Source organism: Salminus brasiliensis, chromosome 13, assembly GCF_030463535.1.
Source record: "Salminus brasiliensis chromosome 13, fSalBra1.hap2, whole genome shotgun sequence".
NCBI lineage: Eukaryota > Metazoa > Chordata > Actinopteri > Characiformes > Bryconidae > Salminus > Salminus brasiliensis.
In genome coordinates, this window is record NC_132890.1 from 10,031,321 (window position 1) to 10,058,636 (window position 27,316).

General features: G+C 38.1%; 1 protein-coding gene and 1 long non-coding RNA gene across 9 annotated transcripts in view; one reads left to right on the top strand and one right to left on the bottom strand.

Annotated features, from left to right (window-relative positions):
• Positions 1 to 701, bottom strand: part of LOC140574835 (uncharacterized) — a 19,118-nt gene extending 18,417 nt beyond the window's left edge. Inside the window, exon 1 of one of the 3 annotated variants that reach the window (XR_011980775.1) lies at positions 510 to 701. This is a non-coding gene — a long non-coding RNA (uncharacterized lncRNA). The remainder of the gene's footprint in view (positions 1 to 509) is intronic. The other 2 variants (XR_011980774.1, XR_011980777.1) reach the window with 2 other exon arrangements.
• nlrc5 (NLR family, CARD domain containing 5) lies at positions 266 to 26,861 on the top strand. Of its 6 annotated transcripts, none has more exons than XM_072694847.1 (44): positions 266 to 424; positions 1,665 to 1,978; positions 2,485 to 2,562; positions 4,073 to 5,795; positions 7,616 to 7,699; positions 7,789 to 7,872; positions 8,503 to 8,586; positions 8,723 to 8,812; positions 8,991 to 9,041; positions 9,678 to 9,725; positions 10,122 to 10,205; positions 10,650 to 10,733; positions 10,864 to 10,953; positions 12,464 to 12,511; positions 12,783 to 12,830; positions 13,431 to 13,514; positions 13,603 to 13,686; positions 13,766 to 13,855; positions 13,940 to 13,999; positions 14,135 to 14,218; positions 15,441 to 15,524; positions 15,955 to 16,044; positions 16,216 to 16,281; positions 16,575 to 16,658; positions 16,782 to 16,865; positions 17,610 to 17,693; positions 17,778 to 17,864; positions 18,866 to 18,916; positions 19,041 to 19,091; positions 19,243 to 19,326; positions 19,429 to 19,512; positions 19,598 to 19,678; positions 19,888 to 19,971; positions 20,454 to 20,540; positions 21,069 to 21,152; positions 21,335 to 21,427; positions 21,572 to 21,655; positions 21,930 to 22,013; positions 22,234 to 22,317; positions 22,731 to 22,814; positions 22,992 to 23,069; positions 23,174 to 23,257; positions 23,342 to 23,425; positions 23,585 to 26,861. In XM_072694847.1, the coding sequence occupies exons 2-44, from the start codon at positions 1,672 to 1,674 to the stop codon at positions 23,655 to 23,657; spliced, it is 5,238 nt and encodes a 1,745-aa protein (XP_072550948.1). In that variant the 5' UTR covers positions 266 to 424; positions 1,665 to 1,671; the 3' UTR covers positions 23,658 to 26,861. The 6 variants fall into 6 exon arrangements, with proteins under 6 accessions (XP_072550948.1, XP_072550949.1, XP_072550953.1 ...); XM_072694848.1 differs by having other exon boundaries at positions 1,668 to 1,978; XM_072694850.1 differs by lacking the exon at positions 266 to 424 and adding an exon at positions 711 to 732.
• Positions 26,862 to 27,316: the final 455 nt, after the last annotated feature.

Here is a 27,316-nt window from a genome sequence, read left to right on the forward strand (position 1 = left end):
TGGGAGTTTAGTCTCTACATATCCACGTATCCTTTAAGTTTACTTAACTAACTAAGTTATAGAAATCAGCCCTATGTGCGAAACAGCGTCTCAGTACCAAAGTTTGAGTACGTCCATTGAATGCGCTTGCTGTGGGCAGCCACTACCACAAAATAATCAAATAACACAAACAGCACGAATATAATACTCGTTCACCTCTAAAATAAATAAATGCATTTTTAGCCTCCTATATTTTTTTTAATGTCGTTGAAGTGCTGGCGAGGCTGAATTCTGTCTAGCACTGTGCGTCAATGTGCGTTTTAGCCTTGTGGTACCGTCAGCTAGTTTTATGCACCCGAATTAAAAAAATCGAAACCGACGCGGTCTGCTTTACTTTCGTTTTCTCTTCATCGCCTCGCTGGGATGCGACCTGATGGGAACGGTGGTAAGTGGCACCAAAACGAAGCTCTTTTACTGAAACACTGGGTTTCTCCCAATGCTCTCCTCGGGGTTTGAACGTTACACGGTACCTTCTGTGTAGTCTGGTCACTTGAGGTCCGACCGTTTCCCCCAGGGGTCCAGAAACGTAGCAGGAGGGGGCTCGCGTGGCACAAACCTGGACTCGTGACATCAAAGACAAATCGCGCGCTGCAACTTTGGCGTTTTGGCTTTGTCTGCAGCTGCAGGTTCGCACCGTGTTAGCCGTAGCTCCCCTCGCCTCCTCCAGGGTGGCGTTCCCCTCAAACTACGCATGTGAGTTTCTGAAGGTTGTAGTGCGTTGTGCAGGCACACACCCTGTGCTCATAATGCTCCTCAATGTGGCTTTTTTAACTTGTATTTTGACAAAAGTACGACGATTTCAGAGTCTCCTCAGCGATCTTAAAGAGCTAATTCTTTAGAATTTCGCTTAAAATCTGGTGGTAAATTCAGGAAATTACTGCATAGTTTACTACAGGATAATATACAGGTACTACAGTGTACTGGCTATAAAACTAATGCAGGCATGTAATAGGAGGAAAGAACAGAAAGTAGTGTTAGTATAGAGATTTTATACAGCAGTACAGAAATGTCATAATATAGCTTCTTATAGGACTATTAAATATATTTACGTTTTTTTGTAAATTATTAATCGTGTAATTTCTTAATAAAAAGCCCAGTTGCAGTTTTTAAAGGACCCAACATTTGTTTTGCCTTTAATCCCCCCACCACAACCTCCCTAGTTATCTCTTAGACTAAAACTAAAGGTTGTTTTTGTCACTGTGTCTTTAAAATTTAATGTATGCAAATGACCTCCATTGTGATTGGCTGCTCTGTATCATGTCTCAAAAAACATTATGTGCTGAAACTCTCTTTCTAGTTTAAATAAGATTAGACTCTATGGGCTGGGCTGTGAATGGTACCTTTTGAATTGTGTGTGTGTGTGGGGGGGGGGGGGGGGGTAGTAATCCCAGAGATGGACATCATGTTGTCCCATTTGGTTCATGTATCATATATTTTAATATATGCTTACGGGTCATTTTTTGACTGTTAAATTACATTAGGTACCACGAAGATGTATTTCCTATTTTCCATACACACACACACATACACACACATACACATGTGCTCACACACCCACACACCCTCACTCACTTCTCTGGCTTCAAAAATATTATAGCTAAGAATTAAAGCTGATGTTCCCTCAGCAGATGGATGAAGATGGAGGAGGTGGAAGATGTTGTGGAGGTGGTGGTCCAGGAGGCTGCCATAATCACGGACATTCTTTGTGGGCAGAGAGCTAATGTTTTGGAGCAGATCTATGGCCTGTTGGATTTTTGTACGCGGGACCAGCTCAAGCGCCTGCCCAGCCTCAGGCAAAGGGTTTTGGGCATTGTGGATTACTTCAAGGCCTCTGATTCGGATAAATGTCGGCAGTTTCTCAACGTCGTGTGGATGTTTTGTGAGAATATTCCCTTGGACCTGGAAATAAAGGTGTTGTCTGTAGCAGGATGTTCAGTGGGTAAGTTTATGTCTCTTTCTTACACAGTGCTCAGTCTGACAAAGACCTTTCAGGACATACAGGTTTGTATATACTTTACAAGGGCATACAGTTAATTTTTCAGTGTTATGGCTAAAATATTGATTGTGATAATATAGGTTAACACTGTTTTTCGATGTTATGTAAGACATGTATATGTACACAGACCATATTTAACTAAATGTAATTAATAGTAATCTACTATGACAGACAAAGAATTTTAGATGCATGTATTAGGATGAACTGTTTTTATGTTGCTGTGGTATATGATATGAAATGTAATGAAGTATCTGTAAGAAAAGGTGTCTTTACTGAGTGCCGATCAGAGTTCGTTATACAATGGGTTGAACTGAAAGTGAAAGGATAGTTGCTGAAGTATATTCATTATATTTTGGTGTCTCTTGTAATAGCGGCTGCCACTGTTGTGTAATTTAGAGCTGGAATTCACCTAAGAATCTGCTTTGTTTTCGTCTGTCCTGTGTTTGTAGGAACAGGGTTAAACAACAGCTATTCACCAGACATTGAACATTCTCCTCGATCACGCAATGTGAAACGTGTGCGCCTAGGTACTTTTGTTTTTCTTCCAGATTTGCACACATACCTGCGTCACCACATAGCACAGTATTTTAAAATGGCCCATATTGTACATCTTACTTGCATTTTTTCTCTGAGGTACATTTTTGGGATTAGTGTAGTGTCGAAAGCAGGTGTAATTTATTTTTACATGACCACTTATCAATCTCTCTTCATCCCTTTCAAATAGACAGGTTTGTTATTATATCTTATTGTGCTTTAAAGGGATAGTTGTGAAAAATCTAATGATCATGATTGATCACTCACCCCAGATGCAGTCAATCACTCGCTATTAAATTGCACAAAACATGCAGTTTTTCACTTGTTTCGCACAGTGTGGTTTAGAACACAAAAATAAAGTTCTCAGCATGGCTGAATGGTGAGGCAGCCATTTTGAATAATTGGTCTAATTTCATAATGTTTAAAAAAGAAATATATGCCATTTTACGAAATCATTTTTTAAATGTTTATATGTAGCTTTTTACAGTTTTTTATAAAAAAAAAAACTGTGTGTGTTTACCAAGATAAGACTGTTGATAGTCTAAATATTATGGCCAGGGGTAGGACTCTCAAGGCACCTCATGATTTTATTTGATTATGATTTTAAAGGCAGCAATGCAATTATAAATCAGATATTTTCTATACATAAAAAGAATTTATTTTTCTCTGCTGTGTGACTGATTGGCACTTTTACAGCAATGCATTTATTTATTTATAATGAATTTACTCTTATAAATAAAACTACAACCAGGTATTTTTCATTGCTGCCATCCAAAAAGCTTCCATCCAACTTGGAAAGATTGAAGTGAATTACAAACTCTGTTGCAAGTTTTATTGCCCAGGATTAAGTTTCTTGTTTATTCATCTGTTATGTGCATGCCACAGACTATCTGGGTGCTGCACTTGCTGAGTTCTGACTTTTGCGTTATGTCAACATTGTTATTAATTAACATTTAGGGAAACGATTTTTGACATTTATGAATCAATTCAGATCGTCCATGTCCGCATCGGGAATCAGCTATAAATACACCCCCCCCCCCCCCCCCCCCACACACACACACCTCTAGTCTTAGCTGATCTAAGATGATGCATCTGGGGTAGTGATAAATAATCTATGTTTGATTTTACACCTGGCTGTTTCTGTGACCTAAGGTCTGATTGCCTTGCATTGTTATTTAATTTAAAAACAGTCTGGGTTGACTCCTTATAAGTCCAACATGAATGAATGAGGCTAAAATAAACAGATCTATGTAAATAAATAATTTTTTTGTGACAAAAAATTCATTTATAGATTGCATGGAGAGGAGCATAAACATTAAATTTAAATCTTAAACTAAGTCTACCTGCTACAGTACATCAAACGTATTTACAAAAATTTAGAATATTTTTATCCTTCTCATTCCTCATTACAAAATATATAAAATATATATTCATAAAATATACTTGTTCTGACATGCTAACATACTGATGCTAACATATTCATGCTAATGTTTTCTCATTTAGACCAGATGCAGAGTTACAGAAATTCTCTTAAGGTGTTTCTGCAACAGAAATTTGAGAGGGTGACAAAGGATGTAGTCAAAAAGGTTTCCCTCAACGAGGCATGGCTGTATTTGAGGCACCGAAATTCTGCTCGGGTGAGAGAAAAATCTGCACAAACTCAGGAGGGGGAAGAACCTTCAGAGCATAAAGAGTCAGTCGAGTCTCTCTTGAAGACAACTGGCCGAGTGGTAGTATTGTTGGGTCAGGCTGGTTCTGGTAAAACCCTACTGATGCACTGCTTGGCCCACCACTGGGCCCAGGACTCCTACCCCTCCATTAAGCTACTATTCCTGCTGGAGTTCCGCCAACTCAACCTTGTGTCACAGCCACTGTCCCTGAAGGAGCTGCTGTTTAGATTTTTTCTTCCACCCGAGGGAGGTGATGAGCAAAGTGAGGCTGTGTTCAATTACATCCTCTCCAACCCGGAGGAAATCTGCTTCATATTTGATGGATATGATGAGTTTGGGGCAAAGTTTACAGATCCAGAGAAGCTTCCTAGTCCTTTCGACCCCTGCCAAAAGCTGCCGATGGCAGATCTCCTCTCTGGGCTCTGTAGTTCTAAGATCCTCCCCAAGTGTACTGTGCTGGTCACTTGCAGACCACGGGATGTAATTGACCTGTTTGGAAGTTCTGGCTACTTTGTTGCAGAGCTACTTGGATTCAGTCAGCAACGTGTTAAGGAGTACACTGAGGAGTACTTCCATGAAAAGGGAAGCGAACTTAAAGAAAGGGCGGTTAGTTTGCTGATGAGCAGCCGTCATCTACTCTCCATGTCTCATGTTCCAGCCCTGTGCCATGTCTGTTGTGTCTGCTTAGATCACTTTCTCTCCAAAGATTCACCTCAGTCATCTGTTGAGCTACCCACCTCCCTGACTCAGATCTACCTTCACATCTTGTCTGCCTTCCTTAGTCGTTGTCCAGGTAGAGGAAACTCTCAGGGTACCATACCTTTACTGCGGAGGTACAGGGCTCAGATTGCTGAGCTGAGCAAACTTGCAGCAAATGGACTGGAGAAAAGTTCCATCGTTTTCCTTGCAGAGGAATTGTCTACAGAACTAATGAACTTTGGCGCCAATGCTGGAATTTTGTGCCGCATGGATCTCACATGTGCAGATGGATCCCGAAGCTTGGGCTGTGCCTTCATGCACCTCACCATGCAAGAGTTTCTGACTGCTTTGCACCTTATGACAAGCCCTGGCATCTCACAATCACAGCTCAAGAGGAAGCTCAACCTGAAAAGTCGCTGGACCACCAAGACGGATCCCAAAACCGTGTTCACAGATTCCCTTCACCTGTTTATGTGTGGACTTGCTGCAGAGGCCTGCACATCGAATCTCGCCCTGCTGGAAGGAAGTGAGGATGCCGTGGCTGTGGTGAAAAAACGACAGGCTACAGTCCTTACGATTTTGAAGAGCTTTGTGGGCACTTCCAGCCAAACAGGCCCCAAGATTGTGGAGTTGTGTCGTTGTGCCCACGAAGCACAAGACATCGGCTTGGCCAAGGTCATTGGGTCAAGAACCCGGTTTGAGCTGCGCAATATCAGACTTTACTCGGTAGACATGGATGCGCTGGCGTTTGTAACCTCGGCTGCAGATCAAATGGTCTGTCTGGACTTCGGTGGCTGTTCCATTGAATTAGAATGCTTGAACATCATTCCCAGCTGCAAGACCCTTGAACATCTCATGTGAGTTCTGAATCATTTTATATTTAATGCATTGATTAGAGATTTTAACAGAGCAAACTTTTACTGTTAGAAATTTTACTGTTTTCTCTATTTAATATATGTTTTTTTACATGCTTTGGAATCATGACACATGAAGCATGTGACCTTAAAAGGGGAACCCAACAGCACAGTAAAAAGCAAAACAGGAATAAAACAATACTGAATTAATAGAAAATGGCAAATGTTAAAGTCTATGCAGGTAAACAGTCTCAAGCAAAGTCATGCGATGAGGTGAGGATGAAGTGCTGCTGTCGTTGCTACTCTGGGCTCGACACACTGCTAACTGCACTTTGTAATTTTGGAAAGCTTCCTGAGAACTGCATAGCGTAGCATAACCCAAGTCATATTTGTATAAAATCTGCCAGTATTACTCTACCGTGTCAGTCCCCATGCTTCTTTAACTTTCAGTGACAGTTCTGTATCTCTCAGCTCATCCAGAAAAACATGTCATTTAGCAGTTGCTCAAAACGCATATTCCTGACCTCCTGACTGTAGGGGGAGCCCAGAAGCAAAAAATACCAATTTCCATATTGTTGCTTTAATAAACTAATACAATTAATCAGCTTTGTTTAGAAACAGTTTAGGGGGTCAAAGTAAACATGCGGTATAAAGAAAACCCAAAAATTACAGCTGTGGATTCTTAGAAAAGAAGTAAAAGTACAGTATAAAAAAATCTGTAAAAGTCAATCTGTACTCAAAAGAATGACTAAAAAGAAAGAGAAGAAAAGAAAAGTGAAAGCACCCAGGTTACCACAGACAGTGCCAGTGCTTGCACAAATATGGAGAGATTATAATGTTTTTTTTGTAGCCATGGCACAGCAGCAGTGCAATAGAATTTAACTTCTTAGCTATTAACCCATTCGTGGCATAAACACACACAAGTGGCTAGGGGCAGCAAGCACACACAGGCACCTCAGTGCCTAGGGCAGTTGAGGGTTAGGTGTTTTGCTCATGTACACGGCGTACAGTGAGTTCAGCACTGACTATAAAAACTAAAGGAAATAAGGGATCGTTTCCTACCTGAGCTATTTTAGTAAATTGAACTTTAACAATGGCTTCCACAAAAGGCTGCAAATGAGACACCCTCAGAAGAGACTAAGGGGTGTACAATTTTAAACTAAACACTTTGGTCTGTATTGTCAGAAATGAGTCTAGGAAAAACAGATGTGTCCATATTACAAAACCCAACAGTTCTAAATGTTTCATTTTGCTTAAACTTTCTTTAAAACAAAATCCCAGCATAGTCAGTTAAACAATCAAAAGTATTTTATTTTTTTAATTTAATTGTGAAAATGCAGTACCTAGTTTAAACTTTGGTTTTTCATCTTTTTGCTTACCATTTTTTACTTTTTTACACTTTTGAATTTTAATATGGCATTGTGTCAAAACTTTAAAATGAAGGGATTAATAAAAATGATCCACATTCTTTTGCATTGACTTCCACTAAAAGGTCTTGAAAAAGGTCTTTCTTTTGTAAAATTACCATTTTGGAGATAAATGTTTTTTGTGCTACAGTGATGATACAGAAACAAATGTCCATATACCTTTTGAAATAATAATAAAAATAATAATAAATAAATAAAAAGAATAAAAGTGCATATATGCAATAGCATATAAAAGAATAACACATTTAATATGAATCCCAAAACTGAATAATTCCAGTAAAATGGTTTGTTAGTTTTGGTTGTGCATGCAGTACATGCGTTTGCTACTTTAGAATATTAATAATAAAAAGGAAAGTGTTATTGATCAATTTCAGTTTGCTGTTGGTTTCATTTCAGTTTTCGGAGTCGGAAGTATGATGACAAGTTTGCTGAGGCTTTGTCTACCATCCTGCCAGACCTCCATGCCTTGAAGCAGTTAGAGTAAGTCTTCTGGTTTAAGTGAAACAATGTTTTTGTAGTGTGAAGCAGCTGATGTGTATTATGTTTTTTATATGGTCCCTTATCCACAGCTTTATCAGTGGAGGCCTTACTGATACCGGCGCTGATAAACTTGTCAAGGCGTTGGAGTGCTGCCCACAAATCACACACCTCAAGTAAGAGACTGTGGTCATAACTGCTGATTTAGGGCTGTAAGAATTACCAAGTTATAGTATCATAAACTCCAATTGCTTCAAATGTAGTAACAAATCCTCTTTAAAAAGTGAATGTACACCTAGCTTGTTCCTAACTCAACATTTAGTAATTCTTATACAGGTGCTGTTGTACATTAGCATAATTGTGGCAATGGTACTTAGGTTTCTTACAAAGTGAAGATTTTTACAATAAACACTGCTGTAAAATTATGTATAGCTGTAAAAAGTTAATGAAAACGAAGTTTCCAAATTTTAACATTTATTTAAAATTCCTGCAGATACCCTGAAAATGCAGATTTTACGAAAATTTGTAAGAAACTGTGGGTGGCAGATATTTTAAATCTTTTTTATAAAATATTTTTTTAACAAAATAAGTTAAAATAAGTTAACATCAGTGTTTCATTCATTGATTCAATTGATCATTAAAACAATGTGCAGATGTACTTGATTACTAATATAATCGATAATAATAGCACTGATGCTTATGTTGCATATTTTGATGCTTGGGCAATGCAGTATTATTCTGACTGTGTCACAAAATGGGTAGTTTCATACATACATGCAGTAAAATGTATGTTTTATTTTTGTCAGTGTCAGTGATAACGCCCTGTCAGATGTTGGTGTAAGAAAGATTGCAGATTTGTTCCCCAAACTGACTGGCATCACCTCTGTCATGTATGTAATGCTTTTCTTCCTGGTGTTCGGTATGTTTTCAGTCAAAACAACTTGACATTCAGAAAAAGTGGATTATCAGTACATTACATTTATTGACATTTCTAATGCATCTAGTTCATCACTTTCTACTACTCAGGTTGGGGAAGAACAACATTACCAGAGAGGGAATTTTCATGCTTGTCGAAAAAATGTCTGCTGTTCCTAACATTGAGAAAGTCCATGTGAGGTAGGCTCTCCTGTTTCTTTTAAAAACCTGTGTTTTTAATACAAGTAAATTGTAATACAGAGACTATATATAATTGAGATTTTATTGTACAGTTTATTGAGTGTTTATTGTATTTTTTCTATTTAACATTTTTTAAATAATACAAAGGTATAATCATGAAGGTTTTGTTTGTTTACAGGGGAAAGAAGGACGTCTGTGTTCTGTTCACTCCAAATACACATACCCCAAGGTGAGTGCTGACTGCCATTGGATTAAGATTTAACTGCGTTTACTGTTTTAAGGGTGTGGGAATCACATAAAGAGTGTTACACAACAACAAAAAATCGTTCTGATAGCTCAGGTCTACTTTTCTGAAAGTTTTCTAGATGCTGCACTTTCATTTTACTGCTTATGATGGCAAGGTACAACCACCTCATGTGAATGAATTGGAAACAATTCTTGTAGCTGTTTTTACAGTAAAAATAAAGAAATTACAAAGGGAAAAAAAGAAAAGCAAAGTGTAGAAATAATAAACTAGAAAAAACTAGAAAATTCTGTTGTGCATTAACACATTTCTCTAAGCTTGGTTGACTGAATTCATGTTGCTGAGCCACCATTTAACCCTATGGCTTCCTGTCACATTTCAATTACTTCCTCTTATGAGGCCAATTCAGCATGAGAACAGGAGTAGCACTACTCATGCGTTAAGATTTTAGTTAGATTTATGATTCTTTAGCTGACAGATTTTGTTGTATTTATATAATAAATGTTTAGCTGATTTTGGAATTTTGTGTCAGTCATCTAACTTTTCTTTAAATTTATTTAAATAATTCTCAAAATCCTGTTTCTTTATATAATTTATATATTTCTTTCTGCTCATTTGCAGCACAAGCGTGAACGACCTTAACAACACTGAAGCCTCAAAGGAATTAAGGTATGTGCTGTTTAAAGTACTTTATTACTTACTTGTCATTCCCCTTTAAATTACCATTTGTCAGAAGTGTAGGGGAACTTGGGCATCAAATAAATATCAATGCTCTTCCTTGTGTTTCCGTTAAAGTCAGAGCAGGGTGTCTGTAAGTCTTACTTTTTACATGTCTTTATTTTTACAGTAACTACATTAAATGGCCTCAGATTTAAATTGTTCAATTGCGTTCGATTTTGAGAATGCCTTCAGAATGTAAAGATGCTCATATTTTGTTTGACAGTTTGTGTAAGGATAAATAAATAAGCTTTTAATGAGGTAAATGTATGCATTTATTTCTGCCATGTTTAGTGAAATTACAAGTCCAATTTAACAGTTTGAACTTTTATTTGTGTTTGTGTTTAGCTTGACCAATTATGATCTTAAACTGACTCATTTGGACAATCTGTTCAGCAAACTCAGTGGTTGCACATCTCTGGCTATCCTAAAGTAAGCATTATGTTACAGTTCACTTTCATTATCATTTAGTTTTAATGTGATTTCCTATTTTATCTTTTATTCACAACAAAACCCTTTCATGAGTTTTACAATTAAGTGGAATTATTTCTCAGTACGGCACTGTTTAAAAGTCACCCGGTTAACTTCCACCAGGTAAAAGCAATGGAACACAAAACATTCCTGCACTGTCAGAGCATTTGCATCAGGGTTGGGTGTGTTTGATCATATCTTCATTAACTCTGAATCAGAAAGGAATGGTTTCAGTTTTAAAGCAAGACTCAGCAACACTCAACGACATGTTTATTTTATACAATCAATAAATTCAGTTTCACGTTATATTGCTCTTTTACAAACCTTACAATTCAGCTCAGAATACATTTTAGATGCTGTGATACAGATTCAGAATAATAACTTTAAACTTTTTTTTCTTTTCAGTTTGTCTGACAACTCACTTGGTAACAAAGGTCTAAGGAAGCTGCTCAACCTTCTGTCTAGGCATGGGACCATTCAGGAAGTCAAGTGTGTTTTCCCGTACACTAATAATTACTTTATTATTTTATTTGGCTTTATTTGAAGTCTATTTGGCTTGTGTCAATGAAGGCTTTTGTTTATATGTAAGTGACCATGGCATTGTTGACCCCTCTTGTAGTGTCAGTAACAATGGAGTAGATATGGATGGACTAGTGCATCTGTCAGCTTGTCTCCATACCCAGACAAACCTGAGAGAAGTCAATGCTAGGTAATTATAATGTGTGTGTGTGTGTGTGTATATACAGTGGGGAAAAAAAGTATTTAGTCAGTCACTAATTGTGCAAGTTCCTCCCACTTAAAAAGATGAGAGAGGCCTGTAATTGACATAATAGGTAGACCTCAACTATGAGAGACAAAATGAGAAAAAAAAATCAGAAGATCACATTGTCTGATTTTTAAAGAATTTATTCGCAAATAATGGTGGAAAATAAGTATTTGGTCAATAACAAAAGTTCATCTCAATACTTTGTTATATATCCTTTGTTGGGAATGACAGAGCTCAAACATTTTCTGTAAGTCTTCACAAGGTTGGCACACACCGTTGCTGGTATGTTGGCCCATTCCTCCATGCAGATCTCCTCTAGAGCAGTGATGTTTTGGGGCTGTCGGCGGGCAACACAGACTTTCAACTCCCTCCAAAGGTTTTCTATGGGGTTGAGATCTGGAGACTGGCTTGGCCACTCCAGGACCTTGACATGCTTCTTACGAAGCCACTCCTTTGTTGCCCTGGCAGTGTGCTTGGGATCAATGTCATGCTGAAAGACCCAGCCACGTTTCATCTTCAATGCCCTTGCTGATGGAAGGAGGTTTGCACTCAAAATCTCACAATACATGGCCCCATTCATTCTTTCATGTACACGGACCAGTCATCCTAGTCCCTTTGCAAAGAAACAGCCCAAAGCATGATGTTGCCACCCCCATGCTTCACAGTTGGTATGGTGTTCTTTGGATGCAACTCAGCATTCACTCTCCTCCAAACAGAACAAGTTGTGTTTGTACCAAACAGTTCTACTTTGGTTTCATCTGACCAAAAGACATTCTCCCAAAACTCTTCCGGAACATCCAAATGCTCTCTAGCAAACTTCAGACGTGCCTGGATATGTACTGGCTTAAGCAGGGGAACACGTCTGGCACTGCAAGATCTGAGTCCCTGGCGGCGTAGTGTGTTACTGACGATAGCCTTTGTAATGTTGGTCCCAGCTTTCTGCAGGTCATTCACTAGGTCCCCCTGTGTGGTTCTGGGATTTTTGCTCACCGTTCTTGTGATCATTTTGACCCCACGGGCTGAGATCTTGCGGGGAACCCCTGATCGAGGGAGATTAGCAGTGGTCTTGTAGGTCTCCCATTTTTTTGATTATTGCTCCCACAGTAGATTTCTTCATACCAAGCTGCTTGCCTATTGCAGATTCAGTCTTCCCAGCCTGGTGCAGGTCTACAATTTTGTTTCTGGTGTCCTTCGACAGCTCTTTGGTCTTCACCATAGTGGAGTTTGGAGTGTGACTGTTTGAGGTTGTGGGCAGGTGTCTTTTATACTGTTAACGAGTTCAAACAGGTGCCATTAATACAGGTAATGAGTGGAGGACAGAGAAGCCTATTAAAGACGAAGAGAGAACTTCGTGTGTGTATATATATATATATATATATATATATATATATATATATATATATATATATATATATATATGATTGTCACTGATTGTCTTTCTCATTTTTCATAGCCACAATGGAGAGAAGAATGTGATCTTGAGGTTCGGTGGGTGCAAAAGGTATTGTGGTAACAATAGCTGTAATTTTACAATATAATACCAGGCATGATAGAACAATGATATTAAAGTATGATAATATGATGAAATTCTATGATTTGATGTAATTTGTTGTGTGTCAACTTTACTGTAGTGTTTACACTTTTACACTTTTAGAATAGTGATAGAGAGTGATTTTAGTGATAGAATACAATAGAAGCTACCAGTAACTTTCTTCACAAATATACTGTATATGTTACAACATATTTACACTATATATATTTTTTCTCCACAGAGATAAAAACCCTGATGGACCTCAATTACACTTGCAAAAGAAATTTAGGTAAAATATTAATACATTTAATGCTGTATTGGCATCATATATATTACTCATATCAACAGATAATAGATAGATAATACTTTATTGTCAGATCAAAGATCTGAAATTTGTATTGCACAAGAAGAATAGCTCTCTTAGAACACAATACATTAACATCACAACACATAAAAATATTGTATAAGTCTCAATTATACATGCACTGTATTACTGAGACACCTGCTCATTTCTACCAAAATGAGGATTTGATTGCATTTAGTGACAAGAGCATTAATTAGGTCAATATGTTGGATGCTCCACCACTCTACCTTATCTCCAACTCTCCAACTCCCAAAAGTATTGCATGGAGCACCAACCATCATTTCAGAGAATATAGTTCCACTTCTCCGCAGCTGGAGGGCTTTATACTCCTCTACTGCCCACATACTGTGTGTGTATTTGCACATCTGTGTCAGCAATGGGTGCAACTTAAAGTAGCTGAATGCATTCATTACAATTGTGGGTGTCCACAAACATTTGGACATAGTTGTATCAACAGTGTTTATCTCTATGTTATTTATAAGTGTCTTGGGGATGCAATCATACTTTTGTTTTGTGATGTTTTAGCTTAACCCAAAGTGATGTCCAACCTTTCAACATGAGTAGGCTGTGTAGGAATCTGGCAAAGTGCCCACATCTGGTAGAACTGGAGTGAGTTAACAGTCATTTCTCTTTCATGTCTCTATAATTAGTCTTTTACACTATTCATTGTAAGTTATTTTACTGCTTTGTGTTATAGCTTCTCCCATGGAACCTTAAGGAATGACTCCATTGAGAAGCTCCTGATGTTCTTTCCAGGAATGAAGTCTCTCCTTGTGTTAAAGTAAGATTCTATGTTCAGTGTACCTCTGCTGAAACTGTAAATGGGTCTGTTTTTGTCATGATCTTTTTGTCTGTCTCAGGTTAAGTCATGTCCAGATGTCTACAGACGGTACTCTGTTATTGTTGCAACTGCTTGCTAATTGCCAACGCATCACAGCGGTGGAGCTCAGGTAGATCACATAGTAGCCAACTGTGCATAAATGCAAAACTATACCACTAGTGGTGTGCTTTACTTTAGATGTTCTGATTCTCAGACCTCAGGGAGAAGCAGTAGTCACGTTTCTGCAAGCCAAGGCACAGGCTGCAACTTGCAAGTAAGTTCTCTGAAAAAGAAACTTAAATGCTTTACAATTATACTCCTGTAATAAGGAATCATGGGTAATACCAAATTCTATTTTCATTAGTTTGCTTTGATTTCCCTTTTTAATTTATCTCAATAATATCAACAGGCTTACTGAGTATACGCTGAACAGTGGCAACGTGGAGAAACTCTCAGGGATACTAGAGCAATGTCCTCACCTTGCCTATCTGGAGTAAGTGCTTTGCAGTTCAGAATCAGCCTTCAGTATTTCTTTCACTTGAAGGTCTCTTTTTTGACAGAGGGTCTATATGTCTCCTCTGAGACAGAGGGTCTATATGTCTCCTCCACTTGACCTGTAAATGTGATTGTACCTATTTAAATGTGAACAGTTACAAATGTTTAACTGCTCTGAATCGGGAGAAAAGCAGTCTGCTCACCACAGAACAAATTTAAAGTCCGGCTGACCGAAAGCCCACTTACAAATGTTTAGATGAAAATGACTCAAGCACATGGTGACTAATGATAGAGTGACTGCTGTTGCAAGGACAGAACGCTAAATGTAAAGTTTTTCCCCATGGTTTTGGTTCTGTAGCCCACTTGCTAAGCTAGCCTTTGCTTAACTAGGTCGGCTACAGCTCCACTGAGTATTAGACAGCCAGCTGAGACACCCATCAGTGCAGCTGTTAACTAACTGCTGAGCTACCGACACAAGTGTTGACTATAAAAACTTGTGTCTGAGAGAGCAAAGTGGAGCGACAGAAAGGTGAAATAGGAGACCGGTTCTGCTGTGTAGTCAGTCGTAATCAGTATTCTGTTAACTACCAGGTAAAACACCACAGCACAAACCTATTTTGTGGAAAAAGCCTCATATCTGGGAGCACAAAGTCGAGTGAACGGTATTCGGAGTGTATTCGACTGTTTTCAGACACTTAGTGTCAAGTTCTAGACTTGCACTTACGGTGGGCTGTTTTTTCCCCACCTCGTTTCATATTGTGACATCAATTATCAGTGAGCACCCACAGCGCCCCAACCCTGTGGCTCTATTAAATGTCAATGGGGGAACAAGCTTATTTGGCCATGTACTAGATACACACAGAACAGAAATTTAACACATCAGACACGTCGTAATTTAATTTTAAAATACTTAATATTTTGAGGTACCGTGAACATTTTTAAATACCGCAATATATGGTATTACATTATTCCTCAAGCCTACTGGTTACTATATGCTTGTGTTATTTAAATGTGATTCTTACCTACTTAATTAACTGCATTTCCAAAATAAAGACCTTTTATTCCTTACATTTTCATTTTGACATTTACAGTGCTCATCATGTATCTTAAACACTGTGAGCTTTTACTGCTGCAAAATGTTTGGTACAACATTCTCATTCTCAAGTACTTAAATACAGGTTCTCATGTCTTGTTTTAATCCAGTCCTTTCTTTTCTACAGTTTGTCCAGTAACTTCCTTAGAGATGAGGGTGTGAAGAGCTTTGTTGATTTTCTGCCCAGGCTACAGATCTCTAACTCAGTGAGGTAAAAGCATTGTCTTTTGTCACTGGTCTACTGCCTGTTCAGTACAGGGCTGAACTGCTACAAACTGTCTCTGACTGGATATACACTATATAGACAAAAATATACAGAGTATACACATATATTTAGAGACCTCTTAATCATTGAATTTAGGTGTTTCATTATTCAGTCCCATTGCCACATGTGTTTAAATTTAAGCACCTAGCCATGTAGTCTGCCTTTAGCTACAGACATTTGTAAGAGTATGGGTCATTCTTAGGGCTGCGAAAAGGGACAGAGCTGCGAAAAGGGACAGACTTCATATTAATGGAGAATGAAATATCATAAAAGCTCCTGTAGGTGTAATGTGTAGGTGTCCCAATACTTTACAGTCAGTATAGTGTAAATTTTTAATGTATCTGAAGGTTATGTACTCTATATACCTCCTCCACAGTCTCGGCAATAACATGCTTACTCAGCTTGGAGTTCTCTACCTGGTGAACTCATTGAACACGTGCAAGACAGTGGTTTCTGTGGAAGTCAGGTAAAAGCATGTTTGACTGGTTCATTATCTTTTTTTCTGAATGTAAGCTGACTCTGGTGCTGTAAAACAGCAGATAAGATTGTATAAGGTGTTCTTTGTCTGTAACTGGTCCTGAAGTTTATTCTAAAGTGGCATTCAAGCACCAATATATGGTCTGTTATTTCTTCTTAGTGTTGGAGCGTATGAGCAGGCCCTTATTCGCTTTGGACAGGAGAACGGCACAGGCAAAACTCTTAGGTAGGCACTCTTGACCTCGGTCTTTATCAACATGCCTGCTCCACAAATCTTTTGTTTTAATTCATAGTGAAGCTCCCCTCAATGTGACTTAAAGTAAAAGTGAAAAAAACATTTTCAGACAAGTTAAAACTGGTATGCAGTTCCAGACTATTAGATTTGCTCACTGACGTGTGTCTTGTCTCACAGCAGACACTTTTTAACTGCCTGTTGTCTTATTTTCTTCTTTTCCATTTCCTTCCTCTTTTCTTGCTTTTCTTTCTCTCATGCTCCGGGTCTGTCTTACCACACTGCAGTCTAAGAGGATGCCATTTTGAATCAAGCCACTGGCGAATGCTTTTGGAAATACTTGGCAAATGTCCCAGTCAGCTTAAGCTAGAGTGAGTGTGATTTCACTATCCAGTAAAAATACAGAGCTTTATAAATTAAAGAACAATTTACCGTTTCTTGTATTGCTTCTTCTGTGGTGATCAGTGGCATGTTCTTGCATGCCTTGGCTCTAGGTTGGCATCAAGTGCGCTGAACAGTCAAAGCCAGCATTTCCTATTGAATAACTTGGCCAAGCTGTCTTCTGTACAGACTCTACAGTAAGATTATTGACACACCTACATTCACACATCATTAACACACAACTACTGGAACGCACACTACTGTGCAGAAATTTGGAATTTCACATTTTAACATATAGTCACTGTCACACTAAAATATCTCCAAAATGGTAACTTTATAGGAGAAGTCTTAAATGTCAGTGGATGGTAATGGTTTGATTCCAACAGTTTGATTCCAAGCAATTTTGGTCATCTCTGTTGGTTCATTCATCATGATATTTTGATTCAATGTAAAGAACAACTGTCAGATTAATATTATGTGAAATTATACAGAAACCGAGATATAATTATATATTTATTTAAACAATATTTAAAGTATTTTGGAAAACAGGGAGTTATTAAATGATAAACAATGCCCCTGAAATGACTTACAGTATTGTTTTTTACAATAGAAAAGTGATGTTGTTGAAGTACTTCATCCTTGATGTAACACTGCTTTCCCAGTCATTTCATAATTATTTACAGCTCTCTCCATCACTCTAGACACTTCATCTTCTACCAGCTGAAATGTGAAGTTGCACAGGACTAACTTATTAGAATAATGTTATACATCTATGTGCATCCAGACTGGTTTAGCATTATTGAAAATATTCTTTCTACACTTTTGAACACTGATTTCAAGCATTTCTAATGTAAATGAGACTGGGATGTTGCTATTATTTCTTACTTAGTCTCTTCCTGTTGATTTAGACTGTAACATGCATGGTATTGGTGCCCTTTTAGGCTTAGAAACAACGATTTGGATGCTGAGGCGATTAAGCATTTGGTAAAGCAGCTGTGTACTGGAAATGACTTCAGAACTATCCGGTAAGCAATATGAAACCAAAGAGGATTTTTTTTTTGCCTTGCACGGTCTTGTGAACAATGGTTGGTCCTGTCGTTTCCTTTTAGGATTGAGGAGCCATGGATAAAATCAGAAGTCGCTGTTTGCCTTGTGTCCAACTGTCTGGATCTAAACCCACGCACAAAGGAGATCAGGTATAGAAGATGTACAAAATAAGACAACCACATTCACAATAATTGATGATTTATTTTGGGTACAAATCCAAAAATGTGAAATTTATCTAAATGTTTAATTTATTTAAAATAACTAGATCTTATTTAATGATAGCATTTTAAATGTAGGCAGTGTATTATATATTTTCCATTATAAGATTATTGTAAACATTCAGTACCATTATTAACCTATTTATAGACATACAGCATCTACTTATGTATGATGTGTATCTTATGATTGATATGTATGAAGAAAAATAGTATCTGAAATTCATGATGTGATCAGAACTGCACTAGCAGAAAGGATTTCCAACGGTAAATATTTACTGCCAAGAAGCATTGTTACAACACAGAAATAATCTACCAAACACAAATTTCCTTACTTTATGTGCAAAGTTTCTTATATCTTATATATTCTAATTACAAATATTAACTGGAATGTTTTGTTTTGATGTTTTGATACAATATATGTCCAAATGTTTGTGGACATCCCTTGTAATCAATGCAAGTACTGCCAATAGAATAGGACTTTCTATTGCCTAGGCGTGAGCAAGAGGGGTTTAAAGTTTCCCAGCATTAAGCTTTCAAGCATTAAGTACTTTTGTGATGAGGTGGGGTGGTGATCATCCAACATTCTGACCTCTCTAACACTCTTGTTGCGGAATGCAATCAAATCCACTCTGCAGTGCTCCAAAATCTAGTAGAAAGCCTTCTTGCCTGGGCAGTAGAGGCAGTTACTGCAACAAAAACACAATGCAGCACAACAAACTTTTTTTGGAGAGCAGGTGTCCCTATCCTTTTGTATGGAATACATCTTAAATGGGTTATTTTCAGCTTTTCTTGAGCTCCACAATTAATTTAGTACCCCCTTCATAAAGGATGTAGTACTGTAAATTGCTGTTTGATTGCGTCTGCCTGTCCAGGTGGTCAGCTATGCCTATGGATTTTTGCCATCTAACAAAATAAACAATGTCTTTTTGCAGAGTTGAAAAAACATGTTTTCACCTTTCTGTTCAAGGCCTCCCCTCTTTCAGGTAAGTGCTAAGGTTTCTAATTCTGAATATTTACATTTATAAACATTTGCATAAACAGTTTACATCATGACTGTTTTATACCTGTTTTTGAACTCAGCAGAAATACTGACTCATTTTCCCTCAGGGTTCCTGACGAAAACAGGGATTTCTCTGTGTCAGCTTTGCACTCTATAAGGTCAGTTGTTTTAATTTTGTTTCATGGTGCTATTAGTGGCATCATTTTTATCAGGTCTTTGTATTACAGTAATTTGTTGTAATCTGTTTGTTAACGGTTATGTTGATTTATTATCAGAATATTGAGCGTAATGTGACTTTCCTTCTTTTAGCTTTGACGACTGTGAAGTGGAGGGGCAACACTTGTCCGCACTGAAGTCATCTGTCCAGAAATGTCCATCCTTGCTGGAGCTGCAGTATGTTAATTAATAAGTGCTCACTGGATCTTAGGCTGAGTTCTGTTGAACTGTTAGTGTAATAGAATTGTGTAATAAACACTACATCCTTTTTTGTCCAAGTTTCTCCCAGTTGACAATGGGCACAGATGGGGCGGAGTTTCTTACTTCAGTTCTGCCCATCCTAAAGAATCTCAAGAGCCTCAGGTGAGATAGAACATCCACGACTACTTATTTGCACCTCAGGCTTCAGTGTCATTTGACATGCTGTGTGACTTTACTGTTTTTGCAGTATTAATTCCAAAGGTGAAGGAGTGGATGAAGCAGTAATGTTTGCATTACAGCATACACCAAAACACCTGGAACGTCTAAGGTATAACTCTCACCTCCTTACTTTTTTACTCTTCCTCACGTCTAATATTGGTCTTACGCTCTTAATCAGAGCTCAGCTTTTGCTCAACACAAATTCTACTATCCCAATCCTGTATTTTTACTTCTCCTTTACACTGCAGTACTTTTAAGGCCGATGTTCTTACCTATAGTTGTAATCAGTTTTCTAATATGGTTGAATTCCTCCTTTAGTTTGTCTCATCATGTAATCAGTGACAGTGGAGCTGCAGAATTGGGGAATGCCCTTCAGAGTCTGACGCAAATTAGATCACTCAAGTAAGCAAAGTGTTTAATCCTCCTTCTAAAATATATTTTTAACTTCCTTCTGCAACTCTTCAGGAGCACCAGAGACGTTAGATGTTGCTTTCTGGAACAATGTCAAGCTGACTGGCTTCCGCAAATGAAAGAGGGATTTAGTATTGTCACTAGCCTAGGCCTTCCACATTTGTTGCAGGAACTTGCCACCAGTGTGGTTTTGGTAACCACATTAGAAACAGAGTGCCTCTGTGGCTCAGTGCCCCGTCTTGTGGCTGCAGGGTGATATTAAATTGAACCTTTAAGTGAGTCTGTGAAAGTGCCTGTAATAAGTCTTACTAATCTGACTGGCACTTTGGAGTTCCTTATAATGTAACCTAAAAGTAGTCATCTAATCCTTGACATCACTTCATCCAGGTCATAATGTTTTGGCTTTTCTGTGTATTTTATATCATGCGCATCATAAGAGCCCTAAAAATATACTTCGCTGTTGTTCATTCTAGTCTCTCACATTGTGCTGGTTGGACAGAAGCAGGAGGGCGTAACTTGGTCCATGCTCTGGTCCAGTGCCTCTCTCTGGAGGAAATTAGGTAAGAGCCTTTTCTCTCTCCACCTCCTAAACATTTCTGAGCACTTTTTAGACCTTTTCTAAATCATACATGCAGTCTCATTATGTAAATTTCAGTAAATGATTGCTATTAGTTGCCATAACTGCCAGAGTTTCACACTCACATTGCTACAGGCATTTACTGCATTTGGGAAAAAAATAACACACAAACAAGAGCCAATGTACAGTGTTAGTGAGGTTTGGAAAGAAAGGAGATACAATGAAGAGATGCAATGCTCTCTTCTAATGGCTGTATAAATGGTTCTATAGAAGAAAAAGCTAAAATAGCAGTAGGAAGCCACACTGTGTGTTATAGGTTAGAGCAGGGATTTCTAAGCCATGCATTTCACAACACTTGGTCCTTGTACTGCAGCAAACCCAAACATTAGAGAAGACAGCTGTTGTGACTAGCTGAACACCAAATCCAATGGGTATTGTCTGAACGGTCATCACTGATATTTAAAGCTAAGTGTTTTTATAGCATAACAGTTACAATACGTTCTCTCCTAAGGTTGGACTCCCTGCAACTGAATAAAGAGAGCACAGTCTGCCTGGCCCAAGGGCTTCGTACCATGACCTCACTTAAGAAGATCAGGTAGATGCTCCTGACCACTTAATTTCATGATTGGTTTAATAATAATTATTTAAAAATTCTGATTCTGACCATCTAATGAGTTCATCAGCAAAAGACTTGTCAGTAACAAACCAGCACTGCATTAGGAGACACATTACACCGTCAAAACCTTTTGTTTTTGATTGTGTGGTTTTTCTTCTTAGTCTAAATAAGATGGTATTGGCCTCAAAGGATAGCAGTGGGGTCCTTTGTGTGCTGGCTAGTCTGCAGGTTCTGAGTAGGCTGGAGGAGATAGAGTGAGTGCAAGCTTCTGATTTCTTTTTGCTTAGTCTGTGTGAAATTGTGTTTACAAAATATACATTTTAAGTAAATGGAATACTTAATGCATTAGCTTTCAGAAGTCTCTAAAATGTCAGTCATTCTTTATCACCTGTCTACAGGTTGGAAGGGTTGCGAATGGCTGATCGAGGAATCGAAGAGCTTGTAAAATACATCCCTAAATGGACCACATTGAGGAAGATAAAGTAAGTGGATGCTTGAAAGGACTTCCTATAACCTATTTCTTGACAGTTTTAATACTTCCTGAATGTTTAACTCTGGTAGTGTGCATGGTGATGGAGCACCCTCTAGTGGAAACGAAAGGACAAGGCATTGGAAGATTTGCCTTTTTGCTACCACTGTTTAAGTATCTGGACATTCCTTGTTATTTTATAATTTACAGTGCAGTTTACTGTCAGTGACATGATGTTTTGTTTCTAAGTAATTATCAGTGATCACCACTGTCTCTTTGTTGTGCAGTCTGTCAGCGAACTGTGTGAGTGACCAAGCAGGAGAGATGCTGGTGAATGCGTTGTCCCACTGCAGAGCACTGCAGCAAATCTAGTAAAAACGAACACATTTTCTATGCATTCTATGACACAGTACTTGACTGTGTTCCTTAGTAACACTGAGTAACTTATGCTTGCTTTACTTTGTCATAAATGTTTAATGATAGTCCTCACTGAGTGCTATATATTTAAATTACATGATTCAATAAGTTGAATGGTTTTAGAAGGAGCTGACACACATACATTAATGAACCCTTTGACTCCTTCTTTTTCAGCCTCTTCAGAAACAATCTTAGTCATGGTTTTGCTGCTAGACTGGGTCAGATTCTCCCATCACTGTCTCAGCTCACTGAACTAGAGTAAGTCCTCTAAGAATAAACCAAGATAATAATGTCAATTTAGACAAATGATATATATATATCCATAAATATATTATATTATTATAAATTATATCATAGATAAACAGTATTATTGTGATTTAGATTCAGTCATTAAGTACAACATGACTGTGCGTGAGTGTTACAGAGCCTTACTTTATGGTATGGTCTAATAATAACTTATTATGATTTTAAATGATATTTTGCACCAATGGCTCTTAACACTGTTAACACTTTGAAAAGGATGGTAATTTGCTTAGTATCGGCACTAATTTAAAAGTACTATTTTATAATAGTAGTTATCAGCCCACAGCTATCTATGACAATGGTCCAGTGACAAACTGATTTTGTTTTCCTTTCTTGCTTGTTACTTACTTTATATTGTTTTGTAAAAGCCTGTCTGAGAACCAGTTGGGTCAAAAAGGATCCTTAAGTCTTTGTGAGGGTCTGGTCAGTTTGAAGGCGCTCAACAAGCTACGGTAAATACCCATCCGATATGTCGTTCATACACTAAATATAGGATTTCTCAGTGTTTAGTTCATCTGTACTCCACTTAAATTGTGTGTGAACATTTGTGTCCCTCAGTGTATCCATATCTAATTGAACAGTCTGACTTCTGTTGTTAAATTTTTCTTGTTAAACTTTTTGTTTTGCAGTTTGACTTCCATTGGAGCATCAGACTTGACAGGTGTTGCTTCTTGTCTCAAACACTGCACCTCTGTAGAATCCATCAGGTATTTTTGCCATGGATCATAACTTGTTTTTGAGCTCAGATGCATGTTAATATTTATTATAGGTCACATTGATTCCTTCATGTGACTGTACATGTTTTTCTCAGCTTGGCATGGAATAAGTGTGGAAATGACTTGGCGCTGAAACTGGCTGAAGTTCTGCCACAATGCAGTAAACTGAAAACACTTGAGTGAGTGTTGCTTAATATCCTTGTACCGGAATAGCGAACCAGGAACCGGGGCAGTATGCAGATGATATGTCTTTTTGTTTGCAGTTTGGAGGCCAATAATATCAACTCAATAGGAGCTAAGGCCCTTGCTAAATGCCTGCAGTCCTGCCCATGGATTGAAATCATCAGGTATTTTTTGCAAATAATCAATAGTCTCTTGACCAAAACCTCACAAATATTCACACACACACACACACACACACACACACACACATATATATATATATATATATATATATATATTAAATACAGTATTAAACTTTGTGTGTGTAATCTCTGTTTTAACAGGCTTTGGAAGAATCCCATTGAAAAGGATGATCAGATTTTGAGGGACCACAGGTTGAATTTCTCATCAACTTGAATCAATTTGAAGCACCTTTGAAGCACCTTATTTAAGATCATTTGGGCATGATCTTACTCTGTTGTTTTATTTAAACCCTTATTTATGAGTGTCTGTGTTGGGTGAGATGTGGAGATATTAGTTTGTTTACATGGAGAACACATTACCTCACTTAAAGAATTAACATATCAAACAACACAGTTTATCTACTAGTCCAGGAGTCAGAGGTTAATGGAAGCAGTTTTCTCAATCCATTTTCACACCTTAATGCAAGACATTGCATAACCATGCCTACAGATTATTACAAATAATGATCAGTGATGCCAAATCTGATTTGATTGTACTTTTCTGTCAGCTTTGCAAACACAGTTTGTGCTAACCACAACAACACTGTAGTTCTCAAAACTAACGAGCAGTATACATGATGATACAGTTCAGCAGACCCACTTGTTAATGTTCTAATGTTCCAGACTAATTGTCCTATTTATATTAGCGCACAATTTATGCAGATTGACTTTGGCATGTTCAGATTTAGCACACTGGTGAAGGCAGCTATTAATTATCATCAAAAAACACTGTTGACTCTGTAGAGCCTTCTTCCATTGACCTTGCCTGGACATCTCTTTGTTGTGTTCTCCAGGGACTCTTATTTATTCTGTATACAATTTGAGCTGTATGTATTTGTCTGATTCTTTTTGTAAAGTCACTAGCTTTACAAAGCTGTTAGCTTAGACTTACAATAAGGAAGTGCACACTGCATGCTGATGGGTGTCATGTGGTTTGGCACCTGATCTGAAACTGCATGTCCAGCAGTTGATGAACATAAACTAGTTCATAGTTTCTTTCTGTGCTGAAACTAATGACTTAGTTCTTATATCTCTTTGGGAAACTTTACTTTAATTCCACTTCTTCTCCCACTGCTGGTAGACAGCACACAATTATATATACTTATTCCACCCCCCCCCCCCCCCCCCTTTGTTTTTAGTGTGCATTATTACACACTCTGAACAGGAAGAGGTCTTCAGTTTGCTTTGAAATTGATTATATTACATTGCATCACAATAGCATGTCAGCCTTAAAGATACCTCAGTGTATGTATAATGACTGTTCTGGAGGAGTGGGAAGCAGGTGCAGGAAAAGTCTACAATGGCGATTCAAAGGGCAAAGAAGTCATAATCACAGTCAGAAACTCCACCAAGGCGATTCATATCATCATTAAAAGCAAAGCAAAAATGGAAAACAGAGTAATGGCTCAGCATGCTAATGGTATCTTGCAACTTAAAAATTGCAAAGGACGAGCTTCCTAGAAAGTCTAAAAAGCAGGAGCTGGTGGTTAGAGAGCCGGTGAGGTGGAGTGGTGCTAGGCTTGGTACAGGGAGGCCTGACACTATGCACTGAAATACTACATAGCCCTGTAACAAATACTGTATATGATGAGGTTGGGAAGGGTGCTTTTAATTAGCAAAGGATGCTTTTAATCAGTATTTCAAGTTGTTCTTCAAATGTGATTTTGGTTGGGGGTGAAATATGGCCAGATGTGGTTTTACCAGCTCGTTAAAACCCTGTTATTTTACCTCACACCGAAACACTGAATTTTCTCTTATGTCAGGCTGTTTTAAATAAAATAATAATATATAAGCTCTGCTTATATTTGCTGGTTCTCATAATTCCTGAGTCTTTCCAGACACTATAGATGTCTCTTGACATTGTACGTGGTTTGACAGCTAGGCATAGTTGCCTAGACTTTTAGCTAAGCACAGATACCCACTAGCTAACTTTCCTCGCAGGGTGGTTTCCTCGCACAGCGCTTTGGAGTTTCCCTTCTAATGTGTGGTTAGCTCTAGTATGAGGTGGTCCAGTTTGTCTTTGAGGGGGCAGACGGTGGAGAGCAGAGATGGGTTTTACCCTAGCCAGACTGGTTTTTACCCTAGCAGGGACACCTTGTCAGCACGGAATGTGAGCGGTTGAAAGGCTTTCTGTAGTGGGCTTGGATGTGTGAATACAATGAGTTAAGACTGTTCAGTTTTGGAATTGAGCCATTGTACAGCCCTATTATTATTATTATTATTATTATTGTTATTATTATTATTATTATTATAAGACCAGAACACACCACCTCTGAGACAGTGCCTCTTTTTCCGAACTGCTGCTGATGACTTGTTACTGGGCAACCAGCACGCTCGGATGAAAGCTTGTGTACCTGGCTCTGATGCTTCGTCCAGTAGACGCCGGTGCCAGCCAGCAATGCGCTGGAGTGAAGTGGGGAGAAAGCACCATCTACCCAGCATGGGGAGAGAAAGGATAATTATTCTTTTTAGGGCCCCGGCTGCAGATTGCTAACGGCATAACCAGGATTTAAACTAGTGATCCTCTGGTCATTGTCATAGCAGCATAGTTTGATAGACCACCTGGGGCATTTGCTGGACCACTTGGGCCACTTGGGGAGTTTTCGTCTTATTCTTCTTATTCTTCCTTCTTTTTTTGAGACATCAGATAACTCACATATGTCACACCAAACTCTTATTTTTTTCAGTTTCCAAGGTTAAATGTTTCCTTTTTAGACCACCTTTAGGTTTGTACTTAATTAGCTTTTTTATATTTAGTTTCGACATTTGATAATAGCATTAATTACTTCTTTTATGCTGTATATTTTTAAGCCATGTTTTAAACCTTTCTTTTATTGAGAACGTTGAACAAGCAGGACAAAAACAGCCCACAATACTGCACGTCTCTTCTCACATTTGTATGTTCTATAAATAGGAAAAAAGAGAAGAGAGGAAATTTAGAAGACAGTGTCTAGTATGGGGAGGAGGGGGGCAATTTATACCTATTTCCACCCCGTAAAATTTAATGATACTGGTCTCAGCTTTACTCACAAAGGGACGGTCTGGCAGTAGATTTTCAACCTAGTCAAACATGAGCACATCTAATGTCATTTGTTTACTCAGTTGGTCTCATTCTCTAATTGCTTAGTTATATGAGGTTGTATGAGGTGTTCTCCTACTTGCTTAAAATGAAAACCTGCTGCCACTCTGGCCTTTTGTGAGCTCTATTCTGTGGTCTTACCAGTTCTGTTATGTGCTGAAAATAATCCAAATTGAATGTAACTTTGATGGGCCTTTGTGTTGCGGGATTTGTTTATATGACTTGTAATAGGAGCTGTGAGAGGTGATATGACATGTGAACACAATTGTCCTTTGAGGTATTAAAGCACTGAGAGAAAAAGACTCTGTTCTTCATGGTAGTACATTAGTGTATCTTACTTTCACCCGCACTGCTTCTAACTCTCTTAACATATGTGTAATAATATAAACTGGCAAATTTATAATAATTGAATAACATGTATAGAATTTACAAGACTTGCAAATATTCTTAAACAACTAAACCTACAAATGTGTTTTATTACAGGGGAACATTTAACTAAAGGAATATAACTATTATTAATGTCCATATTTTACAGTTTAAAAATAAAAATATTAAAAATAACTTTTTACTTCCATTATGGCCATATTTGTGCAGGTGTCACTGCACAGTAGAATAGTGTCCCACCACTCTAGAGTCAGCAAAACTGTTATGCCTTTTGGACGTCAGGTCATAGTTTACTTGCTTGGCTATTCGCTGTATCAGAAATTCCAGCCAGTGAGTCACACTGTATCTATAGGTACCTATCTAAGTCATAT

What these genes read in the sequence shown, in the direction of transcription:
- nlrc5 (XM_072694847.1), top strand. Translation starts at nt 1,672, where the DNA reads ATGAAGATGGAGGAGGTGGAAGATGTTGTGGAGGTGGTGGTCCAGGAG. An exon ending in CAGATCTCTAACTCAGTGAG is followed by an intron (nt 15,525 to 15,954) that starts GTAAAAGCATTG and finishes CCTCCTCCACAG; the next exon opens with TCTCGGCAATAACATGCTTA. An exon ending in TCAGCTTTGCACTCTATAAG is followed by an intron (nt 19,092 to 19,242) that starts GTCAGTTGTTTT and finishes TCCTTCTTTTAG; the next exon opens with CTTTGACGACTGTGAAGTGG.